The sequence below is a fragment of the Pinus tabuliformis genome, chromosome 2_1 (assembly GCF_031772625.1).
Source record: "Pinus tabuliformis cultivar Carrire ecotype Pingquan chromosome 2_1, CPIR1, whole genome shotgun sequence".
Taxonomy (NCBI): Eukaryota; Viridiplantae; Streptophyta; class Pinopsida; order Pinales; family Pinaceae; genus Pinus; species Pinus tabuliformis.
Window position 1 is genome coordinate 597,523,117 of NC_142299.1, and position 18,971 is coordinate 597,542,087.

General features: G+C 34.1%; 1 protein-coding gene across 1 annotated transcript; it reads left to right on the forward strand.

Moving 5' to 3' along the window:
* The first annotated feature begins 4,377 nt into the window (after window positions 1–4,377).
* On the forward strand, window positions 4,378–8,870 carry LOC149201869 (WAT1-related protein At3g18200-like). Its single transcript, XM_089399847.1, has 7 exons — window positions 4,378–4,755; window positions 4,851–4,910; window positions 5,019–5,135; window positions 5,305–5,539; window positions 5,629–5,790; window positions 6,043–6,194; window positions 8,319–8,870. The coding sequence occupies exons 1-7, from the start codon at window positions 4,565–4,567 to the stop codon at window positions 8,464–8,466; spliced, it is 1,065 nt and encodes a 354-aa protein (XP_089255973.1). The 5' UTR covers window positions 4,378–4,564; the 3' UTR covers window positions 8,467–8,870.
* The last annotated feature ends 10,101 nt before the right edge of the window (window positions 8,871–18,971 follow it).

The following is an 18,971-nucleotide window of genomic DNA, read 5'->3' on the forward strand; positions in this document are numbered from 1 at the left end:
CTCAATTTGAAAGAAGTTTCAACTTAGAATAGGGTTGGTTATGCCGACATTAGTCAACAGTGTCAATTTTATAAATTGAGAAAGAGCCAAAGCGGACATGCTATTGCCAAATCTCCTTGCTCATGTAGAAATGGCGTGGCATTACATGTGACAACTCCTTAGTTACCTCAAATATCATTTCTCAACTTTTACCTACATTGTATTTTTAATTAGTAGCATGTCGGATAACCTTTGAAGGAAAAAATCAATTATAATTAAATTGTGGAATGGTAATATTCAAACCTTCAAGTGAGCAGCTGCTTTCTTTTTGTCGATGAAGACACCTGTGGGTTCAACCACATACTCATTTGTTGACACAAATATAAGTTCCAGGCCTGTACAACATATTAAGTACCAGGCGGGTAAGCTGTTCAGAGCTTTTAGATGTTCCAGAATGGTGCCAAAGGTGAAGTTATTTGGCTTAAAAACACTCTCCTCATTTGACCAAAAACATTTAGGGCCTCATGGCATTACCCAACGCAGGCCTTGACAATGGTGCCAAAGATGAAGTTGTTTGGCTTAGAAACACTCTCCTCATTTGACCAAAAACATTTAGGGCCTCATGGCATTACCCATTCTGTGCATATCATCAAATTACAGAACCTGAAACAATTGCACAACATCTCTCCACCATTATGTACAACATTGTTTTCTCTGGAAACAACAATACTCATGCAAAACCCAAATTCCACAATACGAATTTTCCCAATACAAAACCCACAACATAGCTCTGGTGTTGCTACTGCGCAATGCCCTAAAAAATGTATACATTATTTGGCATTAACTGCATTTTGCAATTTAGTATTTAAACATTGGCCGATGATGATAGTAATTGTTGCTAAGCTTGAATAAATCTCTGTTTACAGTTATGACAAACTTTATCGGTCAGCTGGTTTAACCTTGTATGTCTAGCTAAGCCAACTTCAACTCAGTTTGGTGATTCTACAACTAGACCTTAGTTGATATCAACTCCACTACACATTTTTACATCAACTCAACCAAAGCTAACATGAACTTGGCTCATTCAGTGGACTCAATCAACAAAAACTTTAAGTAACGGGAAACTCAATCATCATGGCTTATCTGATTGTTTCTAACATGTGTCGGTTTCTGAAATTGTTAATTTACGGTTTTAACTATGTTTCAAAAAGAATAATCATATAGAAGTTGTTGTAATAAATATCTTTTTTATTATGTTTACGAGCTTAGATAACCACTCATTTAGAAACAAATTGAACATGCTTCTTGCCCTTTCTCCACATCCATTTAATCTAACAACGGACATAGAGCATGTATATTTATACCTGTCCGTTGGAAATACCATTTTATACTTTAATGTTTATTATTTTTCTTTTATTATTATTACTTGAATTTCTTCTTAACAAGTGGTTGTGTTTCTTTTCCTTTTAGTGAAAGTATGGGCTCCAATGTCGGCTCTCTTATTATGGAGTATAATTCATCTTTGAGAATTTATCAATTATTAAATTAGGTTAGTCAATTGCTTAAACTATTAAATTTATTTCAAAAAGTTTTTGTTACTTTATAGGTTAGACACTCGCTTGAAATATTAAACTTATTTCAAAATGTTTTTGTTACTTTATAGATAAGGCGTACATTTCTTGGCTCCGTGATGAAAATAATGAAGGGAAAATACATGTTAATCTGTTACTTGTGCTCTTTGATGGAAGTTTTGTAATGCATAATTGAAAAATACATGGTGAGAGAAAAATGCATATTATGCTAATTGAGGAATTTTTTTCGCTTGTCAAACTTACAGTATTGAATTTAACACACTAACACTTTACAACAATGAACTAACAATATTCATGATGAAAATAGCAATATGGAATATTTATCTACATAATTAAAAAGACAATATGGGGGATTCCAATCACGTTCCAAGGCATTTTTTAAAATGTGGATGTGACAAAAGGTTGTTGTGGAAGGTGCTGTTTGTATATGGGAAATTTCTTGATCATTGTGTATAATCCTAATGTTGATAGATATGTCTACTAACTGGTTTCAGTTAATGGGGCATTGATTTGAGCGTTCAATGTATTTTTATTCTTTATCAAAGTATTCTTTTGTTGTATTTGTGTTCTTCAATTTATGCCTTACGGCATTTCCTTTGCAACATCTGATGCAAATGCTAGTTATTCAACTTTTCATATCTTCAATTAATATACACAAAATTAAGTAAACCATAAAGATATAATTATATTTATTGAGCTGAGAGGTTCATTTTAAAACCTAGTAAGAGGAGATGTGTAAGTTGATAAAGATATAATTTTATTCATTGAGCCTAGAGACACATTCTACAACATAGTATGAGGGAATTTCATTGAGGCAAGAGACTCATTCTACAACCTAGTAGGATGGGATGTGCAAGTCTCTCTGTCCATCAGTTCCCCTTTAAAATAAAAATAAAAATTACAAATTATGTTCTAAATTGAAAAAGTGTAAGTTTCTCTCTCCATCTGTTCCCTTTAAAATCAAAATATAAATTACAAATTATGTTTTAAATTAAAAAATAATGTCCACTATAAAAAAAATGAATATAAAGTAATTAGAAGTAAAAAAATGTGTGATTAAGATCAAATATTTTAATACTAATTAATATTTTCATACTTAAAAATATATTAGTAATAAAAAACTATTTTAATTTGCATGGTAAAATGCCTTTATGTACATAATATTTTAATGTTGATTACATATTTATCATACATCATTTAAAAAAAATTATATATATCACCCAAAAAAATAAAGTTTTATGGGTAAAACATTTATTTGGTCTTATATGTATTGTATTTCTCATTAAAGAATTTTGCACATAAAGAAATTTGATCTTTACTTAAAATGAATCTATGTTAATTATTATTTTTAAAAGATAATTTTATTTTGAAAAATTTAAAGAGAAAAAGGAGAAAAATATATGCCTATTATTATTTAAATGATCTTTCATTTTATTAATTTTAATTTTGATACATTATAGAAAAATGAAATAAATATATTTAATATTTAACATTTTTAGATTTTTTATCTTACTAATAAGCCATACATAACAATGAAAATTATCAAAATATAAATTTTAAAACACTAATTTGGATGCATTTTCGTACTCTTAATTAAAGATGGCTCATAATTAACAACATTCTTAATCATTATTGAAACACAGAGAATCCCCTCTCAGGGGAAAATTCCCTTTTTGTATATTTTTTTCAAGCCTCAAGGCTTGATATGATGTTCCCTTGTTTAGGGATGTCCTTGATTTTCAGGGAGGGCTCATCTAATTTTCAAGTCAACTTGATTATGTGTATAAGGGATAAGAACTCTAATAATTTAGAGGAGTATCCCATAATGCTTTTCAATTCTCCTTTTTTTATTGTAATATAATTTAATAATTACATCATAAAATTAAATTTAAAAATTAATAAATTTAATTAATTTTTTTTAAAAATTCAAATTTAAAAATTAATAAATCTAATTAAAATTTTTAATTAAAAATAATTAGTAAATTAAATTAAATTTCTTAATTAAAATTTATACTCTCGTTATATTGTTTTGGTGCTAACACATGAGTGGCAATCCTAACATGGAGGGGGCATAGCACCGCTGGATGTTTTGAATCAACCTGAATTCATAAAGGTCTAATGTCTTAGGAACAAATAATATAAATTAGATCTCGATTTCAATTAAATTATGGACAAACTAAATTATGGACAAACTATAATACATTGGATTAATATTTTCATTTAACCTATATTTCCCATCTCTAATTGTAAATATATCCCTAAATTAATCATAATACAAGATCTCATTACTCCTAATTTTATAAAAATTATAATACAAGTACAATGAATAACTTTTTTAAAAATAAATTATAAATTAAATTTTAATAATATCAACTCCTTTTAATATACTTATTAACACTTTCTTTTATATATATATATATAGATATAAATATATAAGAGACTAGATTTCTTCATATTCATTTAGATCAACATATATATGCATATACCCTGCATATAACTTACACTATAAACATCTTCATTAATTTAAAAACAAGGACAGATCATAGAGTTAAAGCTAGCATAATTTGCAAAAGGCAAATGCCCAAGCTTTAACTAAAGCGGAAGTACATAATTTTTTCCGTCAAATGTTACGTGTATACTTATAAGCAAAATTAAACGTATAAAATAATTTAGAATCGCATCCAAAGGACAAAGTGTGTCATGGAATCGCATCCAACATTGCTGAAAATAATCTTATACCATTCTCCACTTACCGGCTGCCTGTACCTATGGTGTGATCTGGTAATGGTGCTTTACTGCTCACCTCCACTGAATAGTTTACACCGATTGATACTGCACTTTACGTACAATCTGATTGATTGTCCACTGAACCCTTGTTCGTAACGAGTATATAGGAGAGGGCTACTAGATCAGAGTTCTTCACATCCCAACAGGAAGGAGGAAGGAGTAGAGGATTTAAGGATCCTACCAGGTGGACAGACAGTATTATCAAAATGGTTGGATTGCAGGGAACTGAGAAACTCAAACCCCTTCTTTCTCAGATTATATATCAGGCAGCGTTTGCAGGCATGTACATAATCGCCAGAGTTTCCTTAGTAGATGGAATGAATCACTTTGTTTTTGTGACATACAGACAGGTTACTGCAACATTAGTTATCGCTCCAATCGCTTATTTCTTAGAAAGGTGTGCACTAAATCTTATCACTGTTACGATTCAAGGTAACACGTTAAGTACATTGGCCCCATACATGTGAATTAATCTGTCATCCATTGTTGCAGAAAGCGGCGCCCACCTTTGACATGGACTGCCTTATTTCAAATTTTCTTGCTTGCAAGTGGGTAAGCAGTTGCTACACAGACTATCTTTTATATCGTCTTTAGGATCATATTCTAGTATTAAGGTACCAATTCACCTATATATAAAATGAAACATATTCTTGGTTACAGCATCACTATCACTCAGAATTGTTACATTCAAGGATTGTACTACACGTCCTCTACGTTTGCTTCAGCAGCACTAAATCTCTTACCAGTTTTCACATTCGCAATGGCCACATTACTAAGGTATAGCTCATGTTATATCATTACTAAAATGTGACCTAAAACATATTTATCAGAAGATTGGTAGCTCCAGTATTTTGTATTTGTATGCTGATTTTATTGATTATTGAGCTGCAATGCCTCTGTATACAATCTATTCATGATGCTTGTTCATCTTGGATTTTTTTGCTAGACTTGAGAGTGTTGATATCAGAAGTTTAGGTGGACAGGCAAAGATTCTTGGCACGGTTATATCTGTCAGTGGTGCAATGGTCATGACCTTATACAAAGGTCCAGCCCTTAAGTTTTTATCACCTGGTGCTGAAAGCCATCATACTGCATCGAATTCTAAGCCCATCAACCTTGTACTGGGCTCCATCTTGGTCTTTGGGAGCATCATTTCTTGGGCTTCATGTACTGTTTTTCAGGTGATAGACGTGATATTCTATATATTCAGATATGTTGCCAATTCTATCTATTCTGTTCACTGATATTATTCTGGTGAAATTAAACGCAGGCACCAGTTCTTAAAACGTATCCAGCGCAGCTATCATTGACAGCAATCTCGTGTTTTTTTGGATCAATACAGTCTGGTCTAATTGCTGTAATCTGGGAACATAAGAAATCTAATATCTGGGCTTTAGGATGGAATGTTGAGCTCCTAGGAGTTGTGTACTCGGTAATCATCAGAGCATTCAGAAAAAACTTTTTCGAAATCGAAAGATTTCATGACATTACACATTGAGTGTAACAACACACTAGTTAGAACAAACACCAGCATTTTGATTGCTTAAAATATATTAAATGATCCAGGCAATACTGTGAACAGCGTTGGGAATGTTTTTCATGACGTTACACATTGAGTATAACAACATACTAGTTAGAACAAACACCATCATTTTGATTTCTGAAAGTAATTTAAATGATCCAGGGAATACTGTGTTCCGCGTTGGGAATGTTTCTGCAAGTTTGGTGTATAAGCAAAAAAGGACCTGTGTTCGTGGCTATTTTCACTCCTTTGGGAACGATTATCACAGCAGTTTTGGAGCTTATCATTATTCATGTCTATCTTCGTGTGGGCAGGTATGTATGGTTATGGTATACGTTTCGAAAAGTCATCATCGAGCATTTACTCTTTTTGACCTGAGCTTAATTTGGTTAGAGCATTTGGAATACACATTGAGAATTTACTCTTTTTAAGCTGCGCTTAATTTGGTTAGAGTCTTTTGGAATATTTTCGAAAAATATCGTATACTAACGAAGTCAAATATTTTTTAGTTTTTAAACATTCCTGAGTTTGCAATTTAATTAAAAGTAAGATTCTTTTTAAAACCGTAATATAGTGTTGTCCATTATGTATCTGTAAATTTCTTGACTATAAGATTTTGCAGAAATAAGATCAGAGAGTTTAAATTCCAGGTTTTTTTTGGTTTTCGGAGATTTTTAATTAATTCTAGAAGGGTATAATTATTATTTTCCATGGAAATGAAACTTAAAATAAAAATTTATTAATGAAGTTGTTTTTAATTTTTCAATTAAAATGTTAAAAAAAATCATTCTATATTTATTTTTCATTATTTTTATTGTTTTTAAACGATTTTTTTATATATCATAATAATTAAAAAATTATTTGTTAATATTTTTTTCTCAATATTATGATAGTTTAAAAAAATAAATGTTATCATTTTTAAACAATAGAATCTTATTGTCATGAAGCTCATGTATCCATGTATCTCATATTTACCAAAACTACAACATAGTAGTGGACATTTAATCAATTCCGATTTGAATTAACTGAAACTTGAATCAACTCTCCATCCTATTTCTCCTTGAATTGACAAATTGTACATATCAATCCTCAGTATCTCCATGTGTAAATCTTCTCCCACTATATTCCACTTTTACTATAAATGTTCTCATTTCCACTCCACTTCTACTTCCTATTTGGTTTGCTTTCATTTATGAATATTATCTATATGGCTTCTTTATGCCTATTTATTATGAAGACATAACAATAGGCATAGCCATCAAAAGTTATCCAACAGAGATATCATTCCTTATTATCAGAAATTCAATTCTAAATAAGTAGTATTCATTTATTTCCGTTGAAAAAAAAATGTTATTTCTATATTCTTTTGCAAATGGTGTCATACATCATAGTGCACATCTGCACTAATCATTAGGCCTATAATTCATATGGAAAAATATTCGTGTAAGTTAGATTTCCTTTATCTAAAATTGTTCCTGGAGATTTTAAATAATTTTTCTTTCTTTCGTGTTTTTCTTTATTGAAGATTACAATAATATCCATAAAATAATTTTATATTTTGATTTCTTAGCAATTGTTTGAATGATTGAGCTAATTACCTTGTAATAAAAAAAAACAATTTCAATGTCAAACATTGATGTCCATATTAAATCAAATGAAAATGTGTAAATGGTCATATTGAATCTCTTACATATAATTCATATATAAATTACAAGCAGATGGTCCAATTGAATTCCTTCCATATAATTAATATATAGAATATAAGTGAATAGTTTTATTATATTCTCTATATAATTATTATATAAATTATAATACTAATGAACTTGTATTTTATATATATATATATATATATATATATATATATATATATATATATATATATATATATATATATATATATCTAAAATTCCTATTTATAAATAAAAATAATTATGTGTAATATACACCATTTCACGCATTAAAAATTATAATAAATAAAACATACATAAAATTTAAAATTATTTTTCATTTTCCTATAAACAAATTAATCGATTTTAACTTATTCATGTAGAAAAGTTAACTTAACTCGTTCAAATTTGATTCCTAATCATTCTCTTCAAATTTGATTTCTCATTACACAGTATTACACACTTAAAATATGGGTCAACCTAAACCACAACAAAAGCAGAGACCCCAAATTTACATATATTACTCGAGCCGCAAAGTACATTTGTGATGACGATTCTCAGAAATATGAGATGAAAGATAAAACCAAGAATTCACTGTGATCTGATCTATACATTTCGTAATTCCAGCCATTCATACGATCTTTTAATGGAAACTCTGTCTTATACTGAAAAGTTGTGATACAGTATGTGGCCTAATATTATGAAAAGTTCCGGAACATATGTATTTCAAAATAGCATCTAACTGTAATGGTGATGTTAAAACATTTGTAGTGTTGTGGGAGCAATTGTGATTGTTGCGGGGGTTTATATTGCACTGTGGGGCAAAGCAAATGACTTCAGAACCCATGTTGATAAGGATTCGGAGAACCATATTCAGTTCGGAGCAGGACCATTGGAAAAGGATCAGGCCACTGTTTGAAAACGTTATTGCATAGCATTTTCAGAATCTGAGTGTCTACATAAATCTAGTGAGATTCTCTTGATTTTACAGGAGGACCTTTTTCTGTGCCTCTTTTTTATGGATGGAACTGTTGGTGCTTCCTGTTGAAGTGTGACACTTGTGAAAAAAGCTGTCGGAGCATCTTCAAAGCGGAGAAACCATGGTGTTTGCTCTTCGCGAATGTTTAAGCTTGAGAACTTTATTATATTTTCAAAACGGCAGATAAGTTTGTTCCTTAATCATTTTTTTGATAGGCTCTAATATCTGGTGGTCGATGGTAGAGGTTGACTTCAAAATAGTTTTAAAAATGTAACGCACCCATAAGATTTCAAAGTACAGCATATTGAAAAATTAAAGATGACTTTATTCAGTGCGCTTTCAATAGTATCTAAGTTCCTCCATTGCTGATGATCTAGGCACTATGAAAAGCAATATGATTTTCCTTATCGTTATACGGCTTTCTTAAGTCAAAGGCTCTACATAATGGTATTGGGAATGAGAATCAATGGTAGGCTAACAAATGTTAAATCAGATGATGTTAACGTAGGGCCCTCATAAGCGGGTCACAAGGAGGGAATAATGGAGATCTTGTAAATGAAGGCGGGATGCATCACTAAATGAAGTATATTTGATTGCAAGAGGGATAAATTTCAACTATGGTACAACTCGTTTATATACATTAAATAAGTCTATTTGATTGAAGAGAGATAAGTTTCAACTATGGTACAACTCTCTTATATACATTAAATTTATTCACCAAATGGACTAAATCTAAATTTTATAAAAAAAATTATAATCAGACATGGTGTGTAAAATAATCCATTTCTAAGAATGGGTTGGAATTGTATTGATAAATATATATTTATTTTATATAAAAAAAGTCAGGTAATTTAAAAATATAATAAATTATTAAAATAATTTTGTAAATTATTTTTAATAAAGATTGGATTTTATTTTTATATAAACTAAGATTTTGAAATAGGAACATTATAAAAATAAAAGTAGATAATAATATATGGTATTACCAAAACTTTTCATGACTTACTAAAATCAAGCTCCATGCATATTAATACATACAAAAATAACATATAATATTATTTGATTTAGTTTCGATGATAATGCTGAATGAAAACTTAAAAGAAAAAGAGATTCTTTGCATATTTCATTTTTACACCAGTAATTTCCGTGTCTTTTTGAGGGAGACAACGAGATAGCTATGTACATTTAATTAAAATTAAAAAGAAAGGGTACCACATACTTTATTGAGGGAGGACAACGAGATAGCCATGTACTTCGTTTACTTAAAATTAGAAAAGAAAAGGTTTTCTTGAAGTAAATGCAATGTCTAATGTTTTCTTAAATCTAAGATAACGGTAACTGGTGAGAGTTATCCTGAACAGGACAATGAGATAGCCATGTATATTTAATTAAAATTAAAAAAAAAAGGGTACCACATACTCTTTTGAGGGAGGACAATGAGATAGCCATGTACTTCGTTTAATTAAAATTAGAAAAGAAAAGGTTCTCTTGAAGAGTAAATGCGATGTCTAATATTTTTTTTAAATCTAGGATAATCGGTAACTGGTGAGAGTTATCCTGAACAGACCCAGAATCAAATCTAGCTCGGTGCCACTATAAACCTAGGTGACGCGCAACCGCTTGCAAGCCTCACAATAGCAGGAAACATATGCCTCAACAAGAGTGCCTCAACAAATCAAATCTAACTGGCTGCCACTATAAACCTAGGCTACGTGCAACCACAATAACAGGAAACTTATGCCTCAACAATTCAAATCTAACTGGCTGCCACTATAAACCTAGGCTACGTGCAACCGCCTGCAAGCCGCACAATAGCAAGAAACTTATGCCTCAACAAGAGTGCCTCAACAAGAGCCGAGACGTCCGCTATGGGGTCGCCTACTCTTCTAGCCTAGACACAACAGGTCATATATATACTCAATGAGATTTGAACCCTCATCTCGTGGGTTTCACCCAACGAAACTTACTGTTAAACCCGATATCACTGTATAAATGCGATGTCTAATGTTACATACTTTTTGAGAGAAGCCAACGAGATATCCATAAATGGGTTTTTGGAGGAGAATTTCCGGATTCTTGATCCAAGTGTCTAATATGTTATAAGTATATTGGTTTGGAATCGGTTTACTTCGGCAAAGAATACCTTCCGCATGAATATAAAAAGAATAAAAATTATAAGCTATAAAAAAGTTTTTTAGAAAAATAATTCTTGTGAAGTTAAACAATGAATATAAAAAATAGAGTTTGAAATTATCAGAAATATTTAGAAAAAAAGAAATATTTTGATGTTAAACCAGTAATGTAAATATCTTCTAAGAGTGTTATAGTAAAGGTTGTAATTACAAATATAAACAGGAGAGGTTGTTAAGTATCAAGTCCCTGCCAAAATGCTATGTTCGAAAAAGCCATGAAAGTGTTTGACAGACTTTTTGATGCATGTAGGCAAGACCAAGGTTGCATACAGAATGATGGCACTGAAATAAGACCTTGATGTCATGCCGCTGCAGCAACTAGAGACAACTGCTAAGATTTTTTCTGAGCTGGGAAATAGATCAGTGTTGGTTTGGATGAGGAATTATGGTCATCTTCCCTTTCTTACCTCCATTGTTGGGTGTTTTTGTGATCTTTCGAGTTGGGGGCGCCCTTTTAAGACCAACTTTTCTAATGAAGGGAAAGGACCTTGATATGATGCGAATTTTTCTAGATTCTAGGCTCTGGTGTATATCTTGTCCAAAACCTGTTATTATGGTAAGTTTGAGTACGCAGAATGTAATATGAAATGGAAGATGCTGAGAATAAGGCACCTGTAGATGTAAAATATACATCGAAGTTAGGATTGTACCAGTATAATAGTCTGAAATGTAGGCTGCTTCCCTAGTGTTAATGAGAACACAAATGAAGGCTTCTTTGTGCCTAACGTGAGTCTGCATGCCTTACTTATATCACCTACTGAGTATGCCTTACCTGAATTTTCCCTACCGTCCTTCCAATCGTTGAGAAAACATAAGTCCAAGTTTTTTTTGTGTTGTAAGAATAATTCTGCAGACAAGGCCATCAAAATCCAGATATTGATATATGACTTCTTAGTGGCATCTAAACATTACATAATATCTAGTTGAATTGGGGCTCAAAAAATAAGAAATAGAATTTATGGTGAGATCTAATTATAGGTTCCAGAAAACACAGGTTCTAGACTGCAAATTAGATTCCTCTTGACTGCCGAGTACCCAGAACCAAGTTAGAATATACAACAGATAGAATCAGGTATATTAGCTAGGATGGAGCGCTTATCTGTTCTTGTTTTATAACTTTGAGATATGTTCTGGTCTTGGTGTCCATAAATAAGAGAGCTCCAACATTGCTATGGATGCTTCTACAGAGGGGATCTAGAAAGGGATGCGAGTTTATAAGCTTGGGTGATTCAAACTATTTGACATAAAATTTTCAGCCAAGCTGACAAGAGTTGCGTAATTCCTCACTATTTAGTCATGCACTAACTAACAATGTAGAGAAATAGAATATTACATGCAGAGCTTAGCGTGAACAAGAAAGAAAAGCATAGGCATTCTATTAAAAGAGAAAAGCCATATCCTCTTTGACAAAAAAATCAATAGAACCAAGGAACTTAATTCCGAAGGTAACTTCATGTATATGACTAAGCATAAAATATAAAATGACAATGAAATCTTTTGACTCCATATGATAACCAAAGCCCAATTTCCTAAGCCACTTACCACATGTAGACATAGACATATATCTAACGCATGATATCATGTGCATGGGGTGAAAACTTGTGGATTGATGCATGGCAATACTAGCCATAGAAAAGCAATATTCAAATATATTAAAGATAACTGCCTAATCACCAAAAGAATACCCACGGACAAATATTCTTCTTAGAAGTGCATATATACAGTTCAACATTGGAAGGAAAAATATCAACCCAAAGCAATATAGAACAAACCGAGTTTGGAGCTTTCAGCTTACACGTAGGTTTTATGGTGAGAATCACACTTTCTCCTATCTTCATTGTTTTGATTGCCTTCGCAATAACAGGACAAAAGTGTCCTGCTTCATTGTTTTGACTGCGTTCCCAATAACAGGACAAAAGTGTCCTGTAGATCACGAATGTGACATAAAGCCCATCTGCTATTGGGAAAATCTAAAGTGAAAAGTGTCCTGTAGATCAAGAATGTGACATAAAGCCCATCTGCTATTGGGAAAATCTACAGTTCTTTCAACGCATTAATAAAGAAAAACGCAACTCCATGATCAAAATATGAGCATAATATTGGTGTCGACTCTCACCCAGTTTTCCACACTTACTCCCTTCTACAGCTCCCACCTCTACTCCACCTCAGGCTAGTGCTCCCAGCCCTTCTTGTAAATACCTGCTATGCCTTCCTATCCAGCCTTTTCATTCCCTCACCCCACTGCTCTCAACAGGCACCAAGCGAAGATACACAAACAATTCTCCACCGTTTCAAAAAGCTAGTCTTCTTGGAGAGGCAAGAGCCATAAGCGAGAAGATGATAGCCAGGAGGTGGGTTATTCTTGCCCAGAATGTGATTGATTGAAGCATGGTCAATTCCTCTCGATCAACCTGGTCAGTCGCCAGCAGCAAAGGAAACCTCTGAGCCGTTTCCAGTGCAATCGCCAATTTACGAAGGTATTTCGTTCTGTCAAAATAGATTATTTATAAATAAGGTTATCCCAATCTAGAAGTCAATCAATGGAAAGCATTAAGGACGAATACTACAAGAAAAACAAAAGAAGAAAACATGTGTACCAACTTCAGAATCGTCGGTGGTCATGCCTTGATTGCATGCAACCCATGTTGCAATAAGATTATGAAACTGAGACATGTACATATCATTATCCCTTAGATGGAATCACCCCTCCCTTGAGGACTGCCTTACTATTGTAACGCCATCCAAACAACAAAGAAGATAGGTTCAAAGCCTGGAACGCAAACAGTTACCCAGAAAAGAAATAGATAAACATTCCCTTTCAGCCATGCTGCAGAATCATTACCAGATTGCTCCTTGGTAAAAATAGGTTCATAGACTGAAGCTGTGATACCATCATCATATTTTACAAAGAAACATAATCCTTCCCTTTGGTCCAAAATGCCATTGTCTTTAATGGGCTCAGATGGGCCCTTTGCTATCTCATATTTATGGCTATACTGGTCGAAATTGCAGAAGAAACCCTTATCAGAAAACATACAGGGCTGCTGAGGGTACTTACCATCTGTCCCTTGTTTCTCATGGCAGTTACCGCAACTTAAGGTATGGGACATCTGCAATAGGTCCCACTGGAAAATGACGGTGAACTAGACCATCATGTACAAACATATATGCCATGCCAAATACAGTGATCCCCAGGCCTTGCAAAGCAAATAATCCACACATTTTCCTGACAAAATTGACACTGATTTGAAAAACAAAACAAGAAGAATTTTAATATAGGTTAGGTTGGGGAAATTGATATCAGAACTTACAGCACCAAAGCACAGTCCTGGTACAAAGCCTTTGTTGAAAAATCCATAAGATAAAGGGGAAATGGCAGGGACAACATTAATAATAGCAAACATGTCATTCATCTCAAAGGGACCTTCTCTTAGTCTGTGATCCAACTGCCACAAATCCATGTTAACATGGCAGTTCAAATAATAACTTTTAATCAATCAATTGGAGATGTTCAGGGATAAATATTCAGGGAGTTGAACACAAGAATTTAAATAAGTGCACTGTTAAAACACTCCTTACTTATTAAATTAACTATACAACAGTATTACTCAGAACAAACATCTTGAATGAATTATATACCATACAAAGCTCTACAATAAATCATTTCATATCAATATGATAGTCAGAGACAGTTTGATATTAGAAGTTCAAACATAATAATGTATGGTTAACATAAGAAAACATGTACCTCATGCATACTCCATAAAGAGGAATGCGAAAGAGCTCGATGTGCCCAACGAGCCCATGCCTCCATTCCAATCTGCAATAGAATTTTATCATTTCTTTGAATAAGATCACTTGACCTAACTGTGTATTATATCTGATCGGAAAAATTCTATTTTTTCTTCCAATGTACTCAGTCTTACCGTTGCTCCAACAACTAGAGAAAATATGCCAAACATCTCTGCGAAAGGAACCTCTCCACCCTGGAGGAAAACAATGAGAAATTCAATTATTATCAATCAATATTTCTCAATTATAATAATCATTGGAGCTGTGAGACCTTATCAAAAGCGTGAGATAATTAATTATTTAAGTTAGGAGACCCTACAAAACTTTTGGAACGATAGAGATATGAATTCAGTGAGGATTGTTGGTCAACAGAGATATATTTTTTAATTCAATTTATGAAGCACACAGATGGACATATTGCAAAAAGAGATATATGCATTCAATTAGTAGGCCGGGATTGATCTTAGAATTATTTTAAACTTAGTTTATAAAGCAAAGAGAAGGCCCTTCCACTCATTGGGCTAGCATACTTGATTTTTTGTGTGAAGGAGTGGTTGCTCCTCTTCTTCATTCGCAGGCTCATCATCAATAGTAAATTATGTGGCATTATATTCTTCTTTGCAGCCATTAGGGACTTCACACTCGTAACCAATATCCCTATCTACAACCCATAAATCCTCCATAGCTTCATCATTTGCTTGGCAATCTACACTAAATGAAGCATGTCCTAGCATGTCCTACGTTGACTGACCCTAAATTGTGTGAGATATTCCCAGTTACAGTGGTCCCTAAAGATGCTGGAATAACTATTTCTAGTTTGAATAGCTTTCTGCAGTATAGAGGTTACGAGAGACTACTTCAGGACGACTGTTTCTATAATACTCATGGTGTAGTTCGGCTTTTGCTGCCTCCAAATACCGATACGAGGGCATCAACCCATGGTGCAGTTCGGCTTCTATTGCCTTCAAATCTATATATGAGGGCATCGAGAATACAAACAACACATGCAGAAATAGCAGTTTGATCATTTGGCTTGCAAATACTGCCATGATTTTAACAGCAACAGTAAGAAACTACATGATTCCTTGCAGTCACATGCATTGGCAACTGGCCCGTGGACGTGTATTGGGCATTTGCTATAGATGAGTGACAAATCACAGTTCTATAGGTCAACCCAATATGATATGCACTTCATCTTGCACTTCGCATTCCTGATAGATTCAAAATTCCTCTTAATAATTTTAAGAACACTGTCGAGTGTGGCATTGCATTTGGATCTCAAAACGACCTGTAAAACCTTGGGCAAAACCATTTATAGTAAGGTACAAAGGGCTTGAGTGCCTCTGTCCTTGCCGCCTATAACAACCCTCCTTGAACCGGAAGGCTGCAGGATATAATGTGGTATGAGGGAGAAACCAATTATTTTGCTACTCTAATCTCAAGCCTTGGCATAACTTCATTACTAATCCATTAAATTTCTGATTAGATTGTAGCGACAATGCAAAATATTATTCGTGCAAATCTTGAAAAATGCAAAATATTATTCCTCCAAATCTTGAAAAATGTTAATAAACGTTAAGAAATTAGAAACTTATGAAGTCACTTATAAAATAAGAAGACACACGGTAAAAAAAAAAGGACACATGGAAAAGCACACCATCCCTGCAACCACTTGTCCAAAAAGGGACATGGAAAAACACACCATCCCTGCGACCACTTGTGCAGGCAGATATGCTCTTTTTCCCATGTCTCCCATACTTTTTGCTGTCATTTGCATGCTCGACACCTGTAGAATAAGTTGTTCCACCAGCTGGAAGAAGTGGAAATCATAGAAGAAACTCTAGCAAAATAAGAAAAAAAATTCAAGTACCAAGTTTTCCAGGAAGTAGGCCATGTCTCTTTTTGTTTCAAGTTGGTAAATAGGTTTGGTTAGCAGTTTCTCAGAAATTCAGAGTTACAGAACTACTATGTGATATGGTGAAGCAGTTTGAGCGAAATGAGATAGCTAAGCACTTCAAAGGAAACAATGAAAGTTTTTCCAACCAGCAAAATGATAAAAAAGGGGCCGACAAGCTAGATGATAGAATGTTGAGAGAGAAGATTGATAGGTTTTTAGATAAAAAAAGTTGTCTATTTGTTGTTGATGACGTGTGGGACAGATTTGCTAAAGAGAAGATTGGGTTGCATTCAGAAAGCAAGATAAGGTTGTGCTGACGACCAGGGATGAAGAGGTTGCAAAGGCTTTTGGGGCTGGACCTCAAATTCTCCGCAAAAAGAGTTTGTCAGAAGAATACAGTTGGCAACTATTCTGCCTCCATGCTTTCCCAGATGGTGCACACCATTGTCCAGAGGCGTTGGACAAGATAGCCCACGAAATTGTTAATAGATGCGGCGGACTGCCGCTTGCCATCAAAACAATAGGGGCTTATTTGGCAACATCAGTAGAGGGGCTTCCTAATCATTGGGAATGGACCCTTGGTCGTCTAAGTGAAGAATATGTGATGAGAGACTGCATTATGCCGTCATTGAAGTTAAGTTACCAGGTTTTGCCTCATCATCTAAAGCCTTGTTTTCTTTACTGCTCTGTTTTTGCTAAGAATACTCAGATAGAGTCCCAAGGTTTAGTGCATGCATGGATTGCTCAGGATTTGTTTCTGTACAATTACAAGAAGCATATGATGTAGGCTGCTCCTACATGGAAGAACTTATTGATCGATGCCTGATCGAAGTTTCAGAGGTTGGTTGGAATGGGCGAGTAAACAGTTGCAAAATGCATGACTTGCTGCATGATTTAGCTGTTGACGAGAAAACTAAATGTTTGATAAAACCCGAAGGACAATTGGAAAGCATGCAAGCGGAAGAGTGCCAAGGACTGTGTAGAAATGAATTTTAGAAAGGAAAAAGAGAGGAAGAAATCTAGTTGACCCTTGGAAGAGGGAAAATGAGACAAAGAAGAGCATTATTGATAAGGTGTTACCTAAAATCTTGAACTCGAGAACCAATGGAATTCTTGTAGAAACAAACAAAGACTTTCCATCAAAAGGGAAACCAGACAATAAGATCCCAAATTTCTGGAGATCATGAGGCAAGCAAGTCAATTTTTAAAAAGAAAAGTTTATGTAGCTTCATTCCTGACCTTAAATTAAATCTTGCAGGGATATATTGGTTCAAATCCAGAAAAACTTCTTCAATTTTCATCGATACAACATCCAAAACTTGAGATCATGAGGCAAGCAAGTCAATTTTTAAAAATAAAAGTTTATGTGGCTTCATTCCTAACCTCAAATTAAATCTTGCAGACAAATATTGCTTCAAATCTGGAACAAATTCTACAATTTTCAGCAATACAACATCTAGAACTCTCTGATCCTCCGTAATAGATTCTTTTAGAAGGTAAATGCCCTCCTTGCTACTTATTCTAGGTCAATAGATGGTGATTCTGGATCAAATGTACCTTATGGGAACACAAATTGTGCAGTGCATGCCCTTACTGCTGTGACAATGATCCCTATAGGCTTACTTGCATATACTTCAGCCTAGGTATATATTGAGATACTTCATCCTGGGTATATATTGAGATAAAGACCCTGGTGCGTAAGGTAAGAACAAAGTTTTGCGGCGCAACAGTTCTAGCAGAAGTGACAGGTATGCTGAAATTCCATTTAAGGTATGCACAAGTATGTTGAAATTCCATTTGAAGCTTTTTCTGCATAGTGTAGGGTGCAAATCTCTAGGAAAACTAGGGTGCTTACCACCATGATGAGCATAGTCATCAAAATCTCAAAATCTGAGGTGGGGAGAGGTCAGTTGGTGCTAATTAGTTTTCTGGTTCAAGAATACAAATCTTACCTCCATCGTCTTCTATGATGATGGGGTTGAGATCTTGGGGTTAAACCAAAATCCCAATTCCCAAATAAATCGATCTTGAGGCCTGTGGGTTATGGCCCACTAAGCCTTATCGGAAGCGTTCTTAGGCTTTAAGCCTTTAACCATGGACCACACAAGAATCGGAGCCACCACTTTATCGGTCCTTTCCCCCCCATCGCATATCGCAACTCTTCCCGCACTGTCATCACTTGAGTTCTGCGAGATGCGATTACCCCGATCCTACAATCGCCGATCATCTCTATCGGCGATATCGCAATATCGCTCATTGCCACCTCCATCGCACTGTCTGCTAGTCCACACCGAAATGCCGACCTTCCTATTGCGATCAGTTCCGATCACCGATTGGGTTATCGCATGATGTCGCCATATTGCAACCATTGTATATCGCACACTTCCATATTTGCGATATCACACTGTCCCATTTCCCGGTCGCTGATTAGATTGGGACTGTCGATCCTGATTCGCGATCCGATGGTTCACGACTCATCGCACTATCGCAATCGCAATTGTCCCTTGGCCAATTCCAATAATACCACATCTTTCTCCAATGCGATGACGGTTCTATTGCCGATG

Bases quoted from the DNA above. Each gene is read 5' to 3' on its own strand.
- LOC149201869 (XM_089399847.1), top strand. From the start codon at position 4,565: ATGGTTGGATTGCAGGGAACTGAGAAACTCAAACCCCTTCTTTCTCAG. The intron at 4,911-5,018 runs GTAAGCAGTTGC...TCTTGGTTACAG, and splicing joins ATTTTCTTGCTTGCAAGTGG to CATCACTATCACTCAGAATT. The intron at 6,195-8,318 runs GTATGTATGGTT...AAACATTTGTAG, and splicing joins GTCTATCTTCGTGTGGGCAG to TGTTGTGGGAGCAATTGTGA.